The sequence below is a fragment of the Cyclopterus lumpus genome, chromosome 4, assembly GCF_009769545.1.
Source record: "Cyclopterus lumpus isolate fCycLum1 chromosome 4, fCycLum1.pri, whole genome shotgun sequence".
Classification (NCBI taxonomy): domain Eukaryota; kingdom Metazoa; phylum Chordata; class Actinopteri; order Perciformes; family Cyclopteridae; genus Cyclopterus; species Cyclopterus lumpus.
In genome coordinates, this window is record NC_046969.1 from 6,836,959 (window position 1) to 6,857,087 (window position 20,129).

A 20,129-nucleotide genomic window follows, 5' to 3' on the forward strand; every position below is an offset into this window, starting at 1 on the left:
GAAAACAAAACAGATTTAGGTCCTTGTTTATTTATGCATCTGATGTTTATGATGGCTAACGACTCATCTGTTGTCCACAGCTGGTTGATGAGACGGAGAGTTGTGGTTGTGTCAAGTGTTAATTGAGTTCCCTCTCCAGCCATATGCTGTTGGCTAATGGCCTCGGACACGGACCACGAGTTGAATCTTCTGCCTTCGAGGGTGATTGGAAAGCCCAAATAATGATGAAGTGCCTTATGAATGACTTACTTTGCTCACCGATGATTACGTTGGAAAGTGAGCTGCAACATAAACTAGAGCACTCGGTAGAGAGCAGAAGTCTCCCAGGTGCGATGGAATGGGTACAACCCATCATGGCTGGTTAAAGGGGTGGAAATAACTTTGAGATAATAAATTAAAGAGACTCTCTAGTGGTCGTTAGGAACTGAAATAATAATTAATAATAAAGGCCGATCCCATATTACAACACATTTTTAAAGTTGTATTGCCTTCCAAAACTACGTGTTTTAAGTACAGAAAGTGTGGTGGATTTATATCCTAAATGGGCAGTGTTTAATTAATAAATTGTAAAGCTCCAGAATCAATTGTTTCATCATTGACATTGAGTAGTGCAGATATAAAATGCCATACGGCTATTTGCAGACATATCAACGATAAGGACGTGCGTCACTCTCGACTCAGCCTGGTTAAGATAATAAGATCTAATAGCCTTTCAGCATATCAATATCTCGGTGAAACGATCCCTCTGTCTAGAACTTTCAGTCTCTGGAGCTCTCAGTGTGCTTCTTTACTTCCCCGTCAAGGCTGCAGCGCTTTTACAGCAGAGGCAGAAACCACCCCACAGTGGAATGAGTCAATGGGTCCATCGTGTGGGTGCATTGTGCGGATCGCTGCTTTCCAGGTGCTCCACACAGCGGTGTGACGCGTTAATCATGAGATCCAGGCAGTGCTAAGATGTAAACACAGACTAAGTCTATATGGTGTCCTGTTTAATTGGTCAGTGTGTATTTTTTTTTAATGGAACACGATCCAGTTTAGTGTCCACAGCGCGCCCACCCCCAGCTCTGTCTCACACACTCCCTGTCTGTGTTTACAACAGCTTGTTTTTGAAGGCAAATGCCTGGTTTAGATGACGCATCAGTTTCAGTTTGTTTAGTCTGGAGCCATCTCGTCTGAGGAGGAGGGGGCGGGTCCAGTCCGGCGTGTTGCAGGGCCGCGTCCTCCTCCGGCCTCAGAACTGGGACACAACGTAACCTGCTAAGTCGTCTGTGAGGCCACAACCTGAGCCCTTTCCGTGGTGACGGGAGACGACAACCGTCCACAATCATTTTCTCAGCCCGTTTTTTGTCTGAGCAGGGAGCGGCTTGGACAGATCGCAAGGTTAGAGGACATACAGTACCACGTCCGTACCCACATTCACACCTATGGGTCACCTAGCCCGGTGGAAATTCATGGATTTGGATTTGGATTGGGGGGGGGGGGGCACTGAAGCATCTGGAGGAAGGACATGCTACTTCAAAAAGAAAAGGATCAGCCTGGCGATGGATGCATTGAGTTGAAATGTCATAAGTGCAAATTCTGAAAAGGAGAAATACAAGAAAGAGGGGTTGACGTTTTACCTGGCTATTATTCAACAGGTTCTGTGTAATGCTGTGGTTTAGCAGTAAAGTGTGTGTATAATTAGACTGCAGACTTGAGTCTCTGGTAACAGCTATTAACATGTGTATGAATACGATCCCAACATATGTTCAGTAGACCAAACTGGCTAAAAGTAGCCATTGAGGAACTTTTAACAAGTGAAGTATCGAATCAAAGAAAGCAAAGTAGACAAGAATCTTTTACGACCGACTTTTAATACTTGCCCGTTCTTTTCAAACTCGATGCTCGAGACCCATTTCCATCCGAAGTAAAACAAACGATTTGGACCCCATCGAGCGTGCAAATGCATGTTTGTATGATGCGCCCTTGCTTTGGAAAGCGAGCTAATGGACCTGAAGAGTCACCGAGGCATCATGACTTCATTTCCTCACAGTCTACTTACTTGTCGCTCTCGAAAGCGGCCGCTTTCAAACCCCGGCTCCTTGATTAGTTTTTTTATTTTGGCCGGATAATGTCCGCCTGCGGTGCGGTTGCGCGCTCCGGGTTATTGCTCCCGGGCCATCCCACTAATTTCCTCGAGGCAATCAGTGTGTTTGATAAGCGTCAGGCCAGCCGGTGCCCCGATGATTAGAGTACTTAGCCGCTGATCAGGAAGTCCAGGTAAGCCAGTTAATAAGAGGAAGCAGAAGTCATCCGAGGTAATCTCCTCTATCCTACACTGCGAATACGTTTTTCAGGGATGTGGTTAATGTGAAGAAAAGGGAATCACTGAGCTCATCAACAGGGGAAAGAGTTAAGAAAGGCTTCAATCAGAAGGAACTCCCTTGCCATCCTCTCATTGTTTCCCCTGCCTTTTCCCCCAGATTGCATTATATTCCCTTTTGTCCCTTATCTTTGCTTGTGCCAAGACTCCTAGAAAGACAGAATAAACCCCGCTGAACCTCTGTGAGTAATCTGGGATGAATAATGCATCGGCCTTTTGACTAGGCCCTATCCGATGGCTGCTCAGAGAGACTATTCTGCTGCAGGGATCCAGCTCACTGGCAGCGGGATAAAAAGAGAGACGTAGACACGGAGAGGCTACGCTCACTCCGTCGAATTGACGGAGAGGAGAAGTGATGGGGGAGAGCGATAGAGACATAGCGGGCTGCCTTCAAGAGGGCTCGACAGAGATGGTGACAGGTGTCCAGCTTAAGAACAGAGCAGGCTTTGCATCGGTGTGACAAATCTCTTAGCCGCCTTGTCAGCTGCCAAAATTGGAGGTACGTCGGAGAATTGGTTCTGGGTCTAGATACACGACCACCGCCCTGATAACAAACAACTCTGAAGACTCTGACAGCACATTTATAAAACATTGAGCGATGCCAAGAAGTCCTTTCTCGGTATCTTCCAGAACAACCCATATGTGGCTGTGTGAGTGATCTACCACCTCTCTGTCGAAGGGTTTATAATATCACAACGTAGGATTGTACAACTTTTGGAAAAGATTCATAGAAGCAGTCCTTTTCTTTGTCTTTGTGACGATCACAAGCTTGAGTACGCCAACGTAACCCATTAGGAGGGCGGCCTTAAAGGTTTTGTGACGTTTAGACAAAGTTGAGCCTTTTTCTGCTTTTTGCTACTGAGATAAGAGAGTGGGTTATCTCATGGTCACACGGTGGAAATTGTCATAAGAGTGCAAACATTTGTCTTTTTCAGTGTGTGAACAAATGTCATCCCAGGCGAGACGTCTTTATGTTACCACTGACTCTGACTTAGTGTTCGGTCGTATAAAGAACGCCACCAAAGCGGGCCCTCTGGGATTTAAAGACTGCTCTTCAGGGCAAAGTCTTTCTTTCTCGAGGTGAAACAGCGTGTGCAGGGTGTTATTACAATGAGGCTTAACGCCTGTAAAACATTCCTGTGTCCCCAAGAAGTCTATGAAACGGTTTGAGCCCACAGAGCGCTGCTAGCAGAGTGGAGCTGGAATGAAGAAGCTCACATCACTGCTGTCCTTCAGTTCCTGCACTGGAATTTTTAGAATAGATTTTTAAGAACCTAGTTTTTTATATATATATATACATATATATATATATATATATATATATATATATATATATATATATATATATATATATATATATATATACGCACACTTGACTGTGTAGTTGATATGCTCCAAAGTGATGTCCCTGACCTCTGTAGTGCCTCAGATCTGCCGCCTCTCTGTTTCTTATTGCACCCAAGATGCAGTGGGCTGCACGGTGGTGTAGTGGCTAGCACTGTCGCCTCACAGCAAGAGGGCCGCGGGTTCAATTCCCGGTCGGAGCGGTCCTTCTGTGTGGAGTTTGCATGTTCTCCCCGTGGCAGCGTGGGTTCTCTCCGGGCTCTCCGGCTTCCTCCCACAGTCCAAAGACATGCTGCAGGTTAATTGATCTCTAAATGTCCCAGAGGTGTGAATGTGAGAGTGAATGGTTGTATGTCCCTACATGTGCCCTCGATGGACTGGCGGCCTGTCCAGGGTGTCCCCTGCCTTCGCCCTATGTCAGCTGGGATAGGCTCCAGCGCCCCCGCGACCCTAATGAGGATAAGCGGTATTGAAAATGGATGGATGGATGGATATATATACGCACACTTGACTGTGTAGTTGATATGCTCCAAAGTGATGTCCCTGACCTCTGTAGTGCCTCAGATCTGCCGCCTCTCTGGCCTTTCTTATTGCACCCAAGATTAAAGACTACGGTGGCGCTGCCGTCTGCAGATTTGGACCCTGATGAAAATAGATCTTTAAATTTGTACCATTACCCCCCCCTAACTATTCATACTTCTGTTCAATTTCAAATATTAAAATCAAAAGCTACTACTTCTTCCGTGTAGTGTATTCACTCAGTAGTTTTCAGTTCTAGACCTCTGAATCTTAGCCCCTTTGAAAGAGACAGACTGAGACAGAGACTCTGCTCACAGCGTTGCATTAGCGGGTGTATTTCCCGATCAGCGAGTGGAAGAGTCGGGGGAGCTCGAGCCTTTGGTGTGTGGAGTCACACCAGCATCTGTCACCACCCCCTGTTTGACTGCCTGTGGAAATGTCTTCAAAGGAAAACACATGTGTTTACTGTCACGCTGAGGACCAGCGTGGGTTGAAACGACGCGGAGAGGCGGTCCACAGAGGAGGAGGACGAGGACGAGGCGGGGTGTGATTGATGGAGGAGAAGAGCGGCACGGCAAACTGAACAGTGGGTCTGGGGAGGGAAAGGAACAAGGCGGGAGAGAGTAAAGGATATAGAAAAGTGTATATGCACGTGGGCATCTCTAACCATTGTGTAGTTTTGTTTTATTTTATTTGAAGTGTATCTTCTCTTTTCTCAGTGCTGGTAGAGCGACGTGTCTTATCTGTTTCAGGATATTAAAACTAGTTGCCAGAAACTTGGAAACGGGTTACAGAGGGACACACGTTAGAAGTTAAAAAAAATGGTTTCAACCTGAAATCTGTGACGAGGTGTGACTGACGCTCTGTAATTAGTTTAAATGTATGTAAAGGTCCAGGTTGCAGCTCTGATGCTCTGAATTTGCTTTAATGGACGAAATAATGTTTTATTACTGTCTAATACCGAAGAAACTCAGGTCAGTTGCTAGAAAAGCTGGTGATCGCTGCAACTAATGATTATTTCAAACAATCGATTCACCTGTTGAATTAAACACTGCGTCCCATCAAGGGAATCATTCCTGATGAGTATTCCCTTCCTCCTCAGATTGTCTTAACAATATAATGACACATGAGTAGTTTTGGAGGTTTGGCTGAGACCCCGTCAAACCACGAGAGGCTCCGGCACCTTTGAAGTGGCCACATGCCGTCAGTGGCTTTTAGCGCGGAGACTAAACGCAGTGAAGTGTAGGTCACAAAGGCAGCGTGGTCACTGTTGGCAGTTGCTTTCAGGGTCAGTAGGTATCGGGCACGTTTTTTTTATTTTTACGATCAGGGCATAACCGGTTTCTGCTGATACACGCAGCTTCTAGCTGGTCACTATGGAAACAACATCAGCACTAAATGAAGAAATGAGATAGTAATACATTACACTGTGTGCACAACAGGGCTGCAGCCAAACCTCACAACGGTACAGAAAAGTGAATATGTTTTTCTGAACCCACGAAACCCCCTCCAAAAAAACGTCTAGACTGAAGCCGAGGCACACAACGACAAAACCAGGTTACGTTTTTAATGTAACACCCACTGGCTGCGGCTAATGCATTATGTTTCTCATCTGATACTAGCCCTGGGGTCACATATTGTTCTGCTACACGGGGTTTAACCAGGACAAGGAAGGATCGCATGTCCTTTGGCTGGGTCTTGGTTTTGTTCTGACTTTTCGGGACGGACTACATCTGTTCTGCTCATTCAGCTGAGGATGTGTGGTGTTCGGAGGCTAGTCCTCAGAGCTTTAGAATGAAATCTGTTCTGCCTCTCTACTGCGAGAAGGGGGGGGGCTGACAGCAGACAGCAGACAGAAGTCACAAACGTTACTTTCACTTGACCTGCCTTTTCAGAGCTGGACAGATGAGAGATAAGCATCCAGCCCTTTGAGGACAAAGAAGGAATCCAGTCAGAACTAGAAATTACATTGTGATATTCCACTGAGTACACTTGGATAGACACAACCTCCTCTACCCGAGACTTCATTGTGTGTAAATGTCATCAGGTGACGTTGTTTTTTAAATAGATGATTTTTAAAGTGCCTATTGTTTCAAAAAAATATTTCCAGTCTGCATCTGACAAGAGTGGAAACCATCTGGACTTCAATATTTCCTGTAGAACTTCCCTGTTTTTTTCTATATCTGGTTTGTTTGAAAGATCAGAAAGAAAAAAAAAGCCCCGTCTACGGAAAAGTGAGTCAAAAGAAATTCCAGGGGAAAAAAAATAAATAAATGTATCAATAAAATGTTTGAACTTTGGTTTAAAAACACTGCTCAGTAATGAGGTCGTATTCTGAGTATCACAAACTGCATATTTCCTTTTTTCTTTTGTGTTCTTTCTTTCACCCAGAGTCAGGCCATGCGTATTGTTCGGACGGTCGGCCAGGCGTTCGAGGTTTGTCATAAACTGAGTCTGCAGCACACGCAGCAGAACGCAGACGGACAGGAGGACGGAGAAAAGGACGGCAGCGACTCCTCCGTCACAGGTACACCAACACAAGTCGAATTAAAGGCTCATTCTCACGGGCCATGCATTGTGTGTAAATGTTTAGCGCCGCTGATCTGCCCTCACACAGCCGTTGAATATCCCCGATATTTCTTTACGCTTACATTTTCTTCCACAAAAACAAGGCGTGTGTCTCCGTAGGGTGGTCAGTGTGCTGATGGGAGAAGGTTTTCTCTTCCCCCAACTTTGCAATGCTGCGCTGATCAAATTACCATGGAGCTAACGTACAATGTGAGCCATCCATTATTGTTGCCTGCTGAACTGGTTTACACAGCTCTTGACCTCTCGCTGTCTCGTGATCAATATAGTGATAAGATGACGGTATTTACAGCTGTCTGATTAAATGTAGGGCCTTTTTTTTCCGGAAGGCTCGCGTTTTAATAATTCACATATTATATTTTGTAGCATCAGTCCAAACAAAACGGTGGCCTGATAGAAAACCACCTGTTGATTGTCTGACTTCTTTTTTTTTAGCAATGTCACCGAGTTTCAAGACCTGGGCAATGCTATCATTACACAGAACTGATGGCCGAAGCTACAGAAATGAAACCGAAAGTTATCGGAAGCTTCAGTCTTCCTTCAAAGAATTTGAGGGAGGGTTGTAGGTTTTGGGGGTTTGGTAGGGAAAAGGAAGATGCAGTCGTCGAGGAAGGTGAAGCCGGGATCCGTTCACCCAGATGGGAAGAAGCTCTCAGCCCAGAAGAAGGAAGGTATTGGAATGGAAGGAATGGTATTTTTAGATCACGGAAAATAAAATGAAAGAAATATGCAACCTCACCTTTAAGGCCGTGGTGGAAATGTATTATATAGTCCAAAAATAATGCCAAAGCTGAAGTCTTGACCTTACATTCATTAGTGTGCACTAACAGCTACACACCTCTCACACAGTCATATGTTCTCTGATGGCACAAAAGACTGAACTACACACACACACACTCACACACACCGATACAGACTCGTTCCGGCCTGCATTGTGACCGAGTTGGCGAGCAGGAGAGGGCGATGAATGTCACAGATGAGTCAACCCAAAGAAAGAAGGCACCACGCAGCAACACTGGTGGGCTTAACTGCTTTTATCCGCTGCCTCGTGCCTGGACAGGAGGGTCCTCAGTGCAGCTCAGGGACACGTGGCTCTGAGAGGGCTCTGAGAGGACGGACACGGGGATTCAGATGTGGGAAGGCTCCACGATCGGAGCTCTTTCACGCCCTCGTTCCAGACATTACAGCAGCCAGCGCTGGCCACCCTCCCCGCCCTGATCTGTAAGCGCCAGGCACTCCAGAGAAGAGCTCTCTTTCACATGCTGATGAGATCACCCACACACGTTAACTGTACATCCACCCGTAATGGAAGAACCCCACGCGTATACAAACTTGGGCCGATCCACACACACACACACACACACACACACACACACACACACACACACACACACACACCCACTCGCTGTCACGGTGCGTTAAACAACACAGGCCGTCACGCACAGCCAATGAGCTTATCTGGAGACCTAATTATCATGGCAATGAAAGAAGAGGGGATAGAAGAGTGGAAGATAGCGGATTAGAGGAACGGAAAGCTGGAGGAGATCATGGACAGTGGAGGGGAAGAAGAAGAAGAGGGGATGGATGTGAGAGCAAAAAGGAGCTTGGAATCATTGAGGACGAGAGAGCGAGGAAAGCTTAAATGTAGACGTGAATTGACCATTCACCAAATCACCGCCCTCGACTGCAGACCAATCGTAGCATAGCACCGGCCAGCTCCTACCAGGGTCCGACAACCAGCCAGCTGTGCTCTTTAGACTCTCATGTAGTTGTTTCAGGTTTTTTGTTCTCCTTTTCCTCTCTTTTTCAGGCTGGTCTTGTGGATTCTAAGCTAAAACATTTTGGCCTGTGTAATCGTGGTACTTGTTTGGAAGGCGGTATACGTTGCTAAAACGGTATATTTCTAGGTACAAAAAAATGGTTTACTAGCATTAGCATGCATATGCTATGCTAGCTACTAAAGTTAACATTACATTACATTGCATGTCATTTAGCTGACGCTTTTATCCAAAGCGACTTACAATAAGTGCATTAAACCATGAGTACAACTCAGAACAACAAGAATCAAGAAAGTACAATTTCTTCAATAAAGTTAAACTACAAAGTGCTATCAGTAGCACATTTAAGTGCTACTAAAGTGCTACCACGGCGCTACCTTCCCCATTAACTGAATGTATACACACGCTGTTGTTAAAATAAAGACCTACCCGGCTTTACAGGAACATTGCTAATAATTTCCTCGTCTGATCACCAGGTGAGAGCGGGGTTCACTTTTATTTCACTGCCTTTCTCTTTTTAACTTGTTTTCTCCGCTGAATCCGTTTGACAGTACAGAGAACATTCATGTGCAGCGTTTCAGAACAACTTTATTAAAAGCTGCAACGAATGAACAATTCAATCTCATTAACGAACAAAGCTGATACAAATAAATATACTAATAAAGCACACTCACTGGAAAATAATGCCAAACGGTGGAATATTGTCATTGCAGTTCACATTAAACATGAGACGCAGCTGTAGGCGCAAAGCTCCATTCAGCAGCTCAGTGATCACAATGTACTGAACATGGAATTAAAGCCTTCGGGACAAATGAGCAGCTTGTCAGCAATATTCAGAAATGTTAATGTAGGGAACCAAAAAAAAAAGAAGGTTATTTTGACTAGTTTTTCTTAGAAGGGAGATTTGCTGCCCAAATGTTTCCAATGCAATCCCTCTTGTTTAAGTAGTTTGAAGTAATTTTACTCTCATTTGTTTCATTTCTAGTATAATATTGTTAGTCATCTATGTACCGGAGAGAACTAGTCAAAATACACTAGCTTTCTTGAAAAACCCATTCATTTGGGCTTCGGCCACGGGGGAAGCCCGAAACAGAAATGCAGCAGCCTGCGGCGTAAAGAATCAGCTTTTGGAGAAATGTAACCCGACGTCACACCGCGGTGGCCGATCAGTAAGCGGGCCATTCAAATCCCATAGGTCGGTCAAATGGGTGCCACTCTAATGGCCCGTTGATGCAACGCTCCACACCGCTGCCACCGCCCGACCTCGTGCCGATCGCCTGATTTCGTGTGAATGCAGCTCAACACTAACACAAACACGCATTCACAAGAGCTCATTAGTGTTGCTCACAATCCAACATAGCCAATTAACTAAAGGATAAAAACAATACACTCCAACATCAACTTTTAATAAAGGCAAGCATACCAAAAATATATATAGAGAAGATTTTAACAATACACTAATGGAAGGCCATTCAGGCGCTGCTCCTGAAACGGGAGCAATAACATAGACAATATATATGATACCTATAAATGGAGGAAGACATGTCAGCAACCGAGTGCAGGAGGAAGGGCAGGAAATGACAGCGCTGCAAGCTGGGTAGAAAAGGTTGAGGAAGAGGAGGGTAGTGCTGGCAGCAGGTTATTGGGCATGAGGTTTAAGTGGAAGGGGAGGACAGCACGAATAACAGGCTGCAAAGAAAAGGAAGAATGGGAGCATAAGAGCTGGGGGAAGAATGAAGGTGGATGCGGGATGGACAGTAGAGGTGAGGATGACGCTGCAGCAGGAGAATGAAGAGGAAAGACAGGAAGGAAAGAGGACACGTGGGGGAAAGAAGGAACATTTAAAGGCAGAAACGTCCATGAGTAACTAATGTCCCTTCTCTATCGAAGTCCTTCCTATCCTTGAAATCCTGTTGAGTGAAAGACACAGCGATGAAATGTCGAGCGAAAAAAACAACCCCAAATAGCCAATTAGAGTGAACTGACCGGTCGCCAAACTAATCACGGGACATTTGCCTGGTGACGTTTGAGAAGCGTTGTGACTGCGATGTGAATGGGTAAAGATAATGGGACCTTTTTCCTGAAAGTAGGCTCTTTATTTTTTCGGTTGACCTCATTGGAATATCTTAATATGCAGGATAGCTGTAATAATAGACCAAATGTGTGGTTCCCTACAGAGAGAGACTCATTTTCATGTGTTTCAATGTATTGATCTGGTAAAAGAAAATGCTGCCGCTTCCGACATGTGTTTTACTGAACTGAATTGGATGGGTTCTCTTTGCCAAAGTTAAAAAATGTAAATATTATCCTCCTGAACTGTTTTGTTGCAGTATGCATAGATTTTGTCTCGTACACGAGCAATATTGTTGATCTCCTTTTGTTAGTAATTACTGCTTCAGCAAAAACACAGTCTGCATCCAATCTGGTCCAATTTGTCCCATTAAAAATGTATTTACAGTACGAGAGCGATGTTTCAAAACACAAAATGGGAACTCCCAGGAAACAGTGTGTTGCCGCATTGTGTTATATTTGTATGTATTATCGCTCTTCTCTGCTGAAGAGCTGCGCCTCTGTACAGTGAGACCATGCTACGTATTAATTTATAGCATATAATCCTGCATACTGTGATTCTGTGGACAATGTTTCTGACCGGAGTGTATTCATGTGTGTCCCCTCCATGTGTGCCTGTGGCCATGCTCATGCCTACATGTGTGTATGCAGGTGTGCGTGCTTATCCACCTGTATGTGTGTGTACTTTCCTCGGCTCAGCTCGGGAGCTAACGGGCGCCGAGCAAACGACGACCGTCGCCGAGGAGACGGATATCGACGCGGAGGACGCGAGCCACGCGTCTGCAGCCGAGGAGTTGAACCTCAATAGAGGGGTCACTGATCTGGACGACACAGCCAAGGCCCCCGATATGACCCAGGCAGAGAGCAAGGTAAAGCATCCCTTTTATGTATTTGAACTTTCTTTATTACATTTTCTTCCTCTGCCCAACAGAGGATTTTTTCAAATCTCCTCGTGATTGTGAACTCCTTGTGTGGCACCAACATGGCAGAGCAGTGTGAAACTGTTAATGTCTAGAAAGCGCTGCGCACTCAAGAAAAATATTAACAGTGTTCGTAGTTAAATAATCTGTCAAACTGAGCGGAAATCTCAAGTGAAAACCAATTTCAAATCACTTAAGAAATGGTTTGAGATATTATATCTTTTATATCCGTTGCACAAAAGAGTGCATTAGTCTGTCAAATTTCAAAGCATCGTTTTGGATCTTTGGCATTCGCTGGAATATTTTACATTTTCGTCCTAGATTATAACTGGTAACTGCCAGAAACGCTTATCTTGCTAGAAAGATAATAGTTCAACGTCAATATGCACTTTTTAAAACTTGTTCTAAGACAATAATTGATCATCTTCTTTGGTTCTCTATTAGCAAAGATATTCTTTTTGACAAGTAACGTTGGCTTTCATGTTCTAATATCTGACTGCATTGCTCCATATTATTGACTGTTACATTAATTTGACTGGCTGTCAACTTGTTAATCAAAGATCGAAGCTTTGTTAGAAAACATATTTCTCTAGACAGGCACATTTCTCCATTGTTTTAAGTGTTATTTAAATGTGTTAGGGTGGACTTTCCTGCAGCACATCTTGCAGTCAACGTCACCAAACAAGAGCGTAAAAAGAAAGGTTCCAACAAGGACGGCTATAAAAATGTGTGTGTGCATCAACATCTAGAGTCGGTTCACGTTAAGGCTCGGAAACCTGGCAGGAACTCAAATATCTGTCCTGTTGCTCCAGGTCAGGCTGACCCCTGAGTGTGTCAGAGGGTATCCAGAGTTTACAACGGCTTTCAGATTTACTACTTTCATTTATTATTATTTATTATTTCTGAAATGAAATTTTTTATTTTTTTTTCACTTTGAGGTAAATATACGTGCCTGTATCAACCACCAGTGAAATCAAGTTAACACCGACTCAGCGGTGGAGCAGGGTCTTCCTGTCCATGTCCATGTCTCTTTGGGCAAGACGCTGAACCTCAAATGGCTCCCGCAGGCTGTTCTTGAGGTGTATTAATGCGCGTGAATGGTTGGTTAGAATCCCGATGGGCAGGTTGGCACCCTGCATGGTAACCCCTGCCATCAGTGTATTAACGGGTGTGAATCGGTGAATGATGACATGTAGTGTTAAATCGCTTCGAGTGGTCGGAAGACTAGAAAAGCTCTGTACAAGTACAGTCCATGTACCGAGTGTGTGATTATGTGTGTATCCACCTACAGCAGTTCATCTGCAGCCAGAGAAAGGCTCTCTATCCTGGAGGAGCGTGGCCGTCTGGCTCGGCTGGCAAAAGCGGCGTGGAAGCTGTTGTTTACTGGGATTTTCCAGTAGCTTGGGCCAGGGGTGTAATTGAGTTTTGGATTGAGGCAGCAGTGGGAGGAAGACGCGGCGTGACGAGGGCGGAGAGATGGCGTTGCGTTGTGTTTATTGCACTGCTCGTTGACTCGAGTCCTTGGGCCCTGCATCAATTTGGCCACATCGATGGATAATAATTATATTTATTGTGTTACTTCCCACACCACCTGGCTTCGCTCAGTGAGGTCTTGCACACGGATAGAGGTAGGACCTGGACTGGCCCCTTGAGGTTTTTTTGTACCCTCCAAATTATGCTTTTGTTTGGTGTTTTTTTTTTTGTGCAACATTTTCTTTAATTAACAATCCATTTGGAGACAATTTTCAAGATGCGACACTATAAACACAGCATTCACTGCCAATGTGATACCATATGTTCTACTATTTACATACCAGCAAACTTATCGCTTTTCTGCTAAATTTGGCCGTTTTGAAATCAAAATATGTCATCCACATGAATCGTGTAGATAAGAAGAGGTTTTTTTGGTGGGGAGGGGGGTCAACTTGCTGGGATTGGAGTGAGACAAGGAGAAAAGGTGATGTCGTGATCTTCGCAATAAAACATGTGTCGAGTTTTGCCCAATCAGCGTTAAGATGTCTACAGCGCCTTCATTGGGGGGTTAGTTAATATTTGTTCTTAATCAGATCAGTTTAGAATTTTGGTCAGAACAATCAAAAGACCGTAGTTACAAGTTTGAGGTGTTTGTTTAATAAAATCGACGTGTTTGTTTAATAAAATCAAACTGATCTTTGGTCCCTGGCATCAAATCCTCTTCTTAGTACAGGAAGTACATTTCTTCCACAACTAGGAAAAGAGGATCAGTAGTACATGAACATATCTTGTAGAAAATAGGTCGGAAAGATGAGATGACATCATACAGTATTTGCTCTTTGCTGCAAGTTTGATTGAAGTTGGTCTTCTTTTAATTTTAATTTAACCAAGAGAGAAGCTTTGGGCTGACAAATTGCCATTTCTCGGCAATTAAGTTTATTTACATAGCCCCTCTCGAGGGGCAGATGTCACAAAAAGACAAAATATCAAGTAAATACCAAACAACGATCATGGAATGCAGACATAGTCGAAACAAATGGGTCTTGGGTTGCTTTTTAATGGTCCGTGGTGTCCACAGATCTTAAATTCTATGGGACGTCCCAAGTGAGGAGCTACAACCTCGAAACTATCGTCTCATTTAGTCTGGAGTCTGGAGCGAGGAACAGCCAAACACCCCTGAGAAGAGGACCCCAGAGGCCTGCTGCTGATGAAGGGCTGCAGTAGCTCTTTAAGGAAGGCAGCCTCTAATGACCACGCAAGGCTGTAAATGCCATCACTAGGATCTTGAACTGGATTTGATCGGGAGCCAGCTTGTAGCAATCGAAAGGGGAGTCGTGCAAGACCTTTTTGGGGGACTTGATCATAAGCTAAGCAGCAGCTTTTTGGACCACTTGTGGGCGATTTAGGGATGCCTTGCTAATAAGGCAGGAGACAAGAGAATCGCTTTGGTCAAGACGGGAGGAGAGTTTTTGTCAGATGGACCAAAACTGATTCAAAGGAAGTTCTAGTTTTTCAGTTTTTGTCACCTTCCGCTTACAGTGTCAAAGACTCCCATTAGATAGTTCCTCAGGCAATGTCTGGTAATGGTGAATAATTAACAGGCAGGCAGTTACTGTAGGCAACACTCCAGTTTATCAGGACCCAAATGAGAAGGTGACTTGTGATGCCACCTTAGGCTCCACGCTCACGGAAACATACATGTCCAGTCCCCACATGGAGACTTACCCGAGCGAGACTTTGAGAGCCATTTTGGGTCCTAACTTCGAGTTACGAAACCAAGCGATTCAGCTGCTTAACATTCCCTGGGTCCCATTAACGTTTGAGTTATATGACCTTTCATTACTGCCCCTGATTGAAAGCAACACGGCGTGAAATCACTGAAACAACGAGCTCTCAGCAATGACCTCTATTCTCAGGTCAATGGAGGGGATGTGTGTGTGTGTGTGTGTGTGTGTGTGTTTGTGCAGCAACTTTTGCATGAACTATATCTATTCTTTTCAGTCTATTTTAATTTGACACATTTGTCACTCTTGACAGCGTTACAGATTAAATGGGGGAAGGCAGCATCGATTAAGATGTGCGTGCTTTTACGTTAGTGCGCACTTTTTATTACAAAAATTGTGTGTGCGTGTGTATTTTTCTGGAGCGGAGGGATTTGATTCACTACAGGGTTTCCTTGGAAACTCATGAAAGGGGAAAGCAGCCTGCGAGTGTTAAAGTTCATTCTAGTCCTGTCAGCTCCCGTTAGACTGACAAATCCCTTGGCGGCCGGCGTTCAAACGATCCCGCAGGACTCGTTGAGCACACATCAATCGTACCTTGGGCTTTGTGTCCAGCGGGGGCGTTTGAGTCCGGACGTTTAATTTGAAAAGGTCGGCCTCCCGTATCGGAGAAGAGACGAGATCAGACTGAAAAGGCAAAAGTCACAGTTTGGAGATTTTTACACATTTCAAGAGGGTGTGCGTGCGTGTGTGTGTGTGTGTGTGTGTGTGTGTGTGTGTGTGTGTGTGGGACTTAATGGTTTCACGTGTGCATTAGAGTGAGGCTGTACAACAAACGCTCAGATAAAGCTTTTGCCTCTGGCCTACTTTCACTTGCTGTCTTTCAGGTGTAAACACTCTGATCCATGAGTGTTGCGCTACAGGCAGTACTCCACTGCCAGCACTCTCTCTTTTCTTTTGTTTTCCCCCACCGTCCCGTCATTAGTGTGCCTCAATTGTTTTAGACCTCCTTACATGGACGGATTACTGAGCAGGCCTACCGGGTACAGGGCTAGAGGTCAGGGATCATCTGTTTGAAGTGACTGTTAACTTGTCTTGTTCGAAAGTTGCAGGGCTCATTTAAAAGAAATGATGTTGTGTTGTTTTGCTCCTGCTCTGAATCAGAGTCTTAAAGCTGGCCGAGGCAATATATTTGTTGCGTTATTGGGCAAAAATCAAATAGGCATCCTCGGACAGGCAGTTTTCAAGGAGGATATACGCCAGAATGTGAAAAGACAGCTCTCAAGCCCAGGCAAACTCGGCCCTGGTATAAGCGGAAGATAATCGATGGATCAAGCTTTCCAAAAATAAACTGCCTACACAAGCTTTCAGTATTGAGTATCTGTCAGCTAAATCAATCCAGTATTAGTTTTTTTTAAACAATCCATCTTATGGCTCCATGATTACCAAATACATCACTTTCCAATCATTTCATTCAAATTGAGTGTTCGAGTAACTCAAAGAGCGATTCAGTCAGTTCACAGCAGGTCAGATGAACATAAATGTGAAATTTGTCGTCAGACAAATATAAGATGCAACATATACAGTTCAGTCAAAGATCCATTCAGAGAATTTAATATGTGGCAAAATATTGTAAAAAAAGAAACTCGCATGATGGTCGGACATCTTCTGAGCAAACAAAAAAAAAAAACGTCATATATATATAGCTTACGGACACCATTAGCTGCACCAATGCTCCACTGCAGACGTTAACCAGGGATACATTTGTCTCATTCTGCTCAGAGGAGATCTCTCTCTGTCAGACCACAGTGGGGTTTGTTACTTTACAGACCCCTGGAATAGTTTTTTTTTATACTTTGGTTTAAATCCATCTTTTCAGTCAAGGGGATTCGTATTGTCCATATAATTCGTTGGAAAATACATTGAAATTATTATGAAATTAGAGCATTTTTTTTATTTGTTGTTTATTTATGCCTTTATGTCAGATAAGCAGCATTTTGCGACCAACTTATCATTAAGATACAGTAGAATAAGTAAAGGAATTTGAAACAGAAAAGCTGATTTTTCTCTGCTTCAAGAAAAAGCTTTCATCTCAGGTGTCCTTTCATTGATGTTTCCTGTTTTTTTTCTTCTTCTGTCTTATTTACTATAATATCTGTGCAGATGAGTGTCAGTGTGGATCTGTTTGAGTCACACAGCCTCTCTTCATAAATACTAAAGATCAGCTTTCCAACCTTCACCTGAATATTATCCTTTGATGGGACCCAGATGTCACACCCTGGTCCAGTAGAAAGTTCACACTTTTAGTTACTGACTGAGTTGTATTAGTTGTATTTTTATCCGGTGAACGTCACATATTAAAACTGGTCATGGCGGTGCCTGTTTTTAGTATTGAATTACTGGTGAAAGGAAGCAGTAAGTGGTACAGTTGAGTTGACTCGTCTTTTTTTAATGACTAAATGTTGTTGTTTTCTCTTTTCTCAGTGTTTAATTGAATGAATGGGAATGGTGCTAATAGGTAAGCAATTGGTATGCAAACCGACCAACTTAACCACTTAATAACTGACCGCTTAACATTCTAGGGATTCACTGCATTACTAGAAAACAGCTTCCACACATGAGCACAGTACAGAGTGCAAGTACCAAAGTATGAATCTCTAGTCCCGTCAGTTAAAGCTTAGGTAGACGTTCCTTTTATCCAGTAAAACTGCAATCGTCCTGAATGTTACTTTCACACGTATGGAGGAGAGAGGAGTGGGGGAGGAGAGAGGAGAGAGGAGAGAGGAGAGAGGAGAGAGGAGAGAGGAGGGAGGAGGGAGGAGGGAGGAGAGAGGAGGGAGGAGGGAGGAGGGAGGAGGGAGGACGAGAGAGGAGGAGAGAGGAGGGAGGAGAGGGGAAAGGGGAGAGAGGAGAGAGGGAGGGGGGGAGAGGGGGAGAGAGGAGGGAGGAGGGAGGACGAGAGGAGGGAGGAGGGAGGAGAGAGGAGGGAGGAGAGAGGGGAGAGGGGAGAGGGAGGAGAGAGGAGGGAGGAGGGAGGAGGGGGAGGGGTGAACATGTAATGATAGGAATAACAGTTTCCCTCCAGTTTGTGTGACTTGGCGATGGATGTGTTGACATACATTACGCAGCCATCAATCTCGAAAAGATGCTGCGGTGCCAGAAAGATTATTATTATTAAGAAATTAGGCACGGGAGAATGTTCAATCTGCTCCAGTGCACATACACTGGAGGCAATGGACTTTTTGTCGGAGACATCTTTTGTCAAATGCATTTGCATATTTATAGATTCTAATGGAATGTGGAAAACGGTATTATGGGAAATGCTATTATTTTTATAGGTTGTAAAACAATATCAACAAAGTCTGGATTGACAATTCTCACATCTGAAAAGGTTGTAAAGCCCTCGACTGGAGTCTCCCTCTGTTCTCCACCCACAGCTAATAATGACATCTACTTCCCCCCAGCCTTAACACACACACACACACACACACAGACACAGACACACACACAGACACACACACACACATTTTTTCCCCTCTGCTTGTCTCCCCAGCAACCTTGCAGGACAGAGACTTATCTTTTCAATACTCTTCACCCACAAGCAGGCAATAAAAATGCAGCGCCTCAACTTTTCGTTGTCTGTAAACTTTATTTTATTGGAGAGACGAGGTCCAAGTTTTTCCCTGCAGGGGTCACTTCTCTCGATGGCAATGCAGAGTCTGATGATTTGATTTTTTCGTCTGTGTGTGCGTGTGCGTGTGCGTGTGCGTGTGCGTGTGAGTGTGAGTGTGAGTGTGAGTGTGTGTGTGTGTGTGTGATAAAACATAAGGCTGCCAACCAACGAGGAGTCACAAGGCCAGGAGCCAAAGAATCTTGTCATTGGACAGACCGGAGCGTTAAAGTGTTCCCCGTCGATGTGTGTGTGTGTGTCTCAATGCATATCTGGTAATGTCATGGAGCTTAGTCCGTTTTAGTCATCCTGGCCATTATTTTCCTACATGTCAACCCAAATGTTTCCTGGGGCTGATTTAAAAGGGTTAAATAATCAGCCCCACTTTTACTTCCACGTGCTACGTCGTTTCTCCCCTCGCTGTTTCCCAATCGATGCCTCCATCACTTGACTTTTCTCTCCATTAGCCCACCTTTTTTGTGTGTGCCGACGTTCAATATCTTTTGCCAGGACTGCATTCAGTGCAGTTTCTCATGGAAGATTCATGCAATCATGTGCCTCTCTGTTTTCCTCTTCTGTAACTCAGTCATAAACAGCCTTAACACAGCTGTTGAGCTCTGTGATACCGAGCAGCTGTTGGAGATACCACTTACATGTAGAGTTTAAGACCCTTGACAACAGAGTGACAAACTACAAGGCATGCAAATGAGATCTAACCAATTAGATCATTACAGATGCGGATTTACACATTTGATGCAGGAAGTCGGCAGATTTTCTTTGTCATCAAATACTCTATGGAAAATTACGAGTGATCAAGGACCGTGTACTCTGTTCAGTCAAAGATCCATTCAGAGAATCTAATATGTGGCAAATATTGTAAAAGAGTAACCCATTGATGGTAGGACATCTTCTGAGCAAACTATTACATGTCATATATATATATATATATATATATATATATATATATGTATGTATATATATATGTATATATATGTATATATATATATGTATATATATGTATATATATATATATATGTATATATATGTATATACATATATACATATATATATATATATATATATATATATGTATATATATATATGTATATATATATATATATATATGTATATATATGTATATATATATATATATATATGTATATATATATATATATATATATATATATATGTATATATATGTATATATATATATAGCTTACGGACGCCAATAGCTGCACCAATGCTCCACTGCAGACGTTAACCAGGGATACATTTTCTCATTCTGCTCAGAGGAGATCTCTCTCTGTCAGACCACAGTGGGGTTTGTTACTTTACAGACCCCTGGAAATGTTTTTTCCCAGCCTGCTGAGAAGATATCCTGCTCTCCAATGAGTTTGTATTTACAATTGTCATGAGCGGATCTGTGACAGAAATGTCCAGGTTTGGTCATGTCAGTCCAGATCCACGCAGGATCGATTATACGTGGTATCCGCTTCTGGATCGATGCTAATTAAACCTCCAAATGCTAGCTTGGATCGCCCCCTCACAATTGGTTTAACTGATCACGGTCCGGATCCATAGGGTCCAGAGCTCTGTTGGTTCTCCATCCTGGCAGCTAGTTAATTTGATTCACCTGGCGTTCCTGCTCAGTGAAGTATGAGAAACCTCGACTCAAAAATCAACAGG

At 43.8% G+C, this 20,129-nt stretch overlaps 1 protein-coding gene across 5 annotated transcripts in view; it reads left to right on the top strand.

Annotated features, from left to right (window-relative positions):
- LOC117729915 (carboxyl-terminal PDZ ligand of neuronal nitric oxide synthase protein-like) overlaps nucleotides 1–20,129 on the top strand; it is a 127,155-nt gene that overhangs the window by 64,471 nt on the left and 42,555 nt on the right. For 4 of the 5 annotated variants that reach the window (XR_004609399.1, XR_004609400.1, XM_034531314.1 and 1 more), the window contains exons 6-7: nucleotides 6,617–6,752; nucleotides 11,311–11,528. Coding sequence is in view for 3 of the 5 variants with exons in the window: in XM_034531314.1 (XP_034387205.1) it covers nucleotides 6,617–6,752; nucleotides 11,311–11,528 (354 nt within the window). In the remaining 2 variants the exon portion in view is untranslated. The remainder of the gene's footprint in view (nucleotides 1–6,616; nucleotides 6,753–11,310; nucleotides 11,529–20,129) is intronic. The other variant, XM_034531316.1, reaches the window with a different exon arrangement.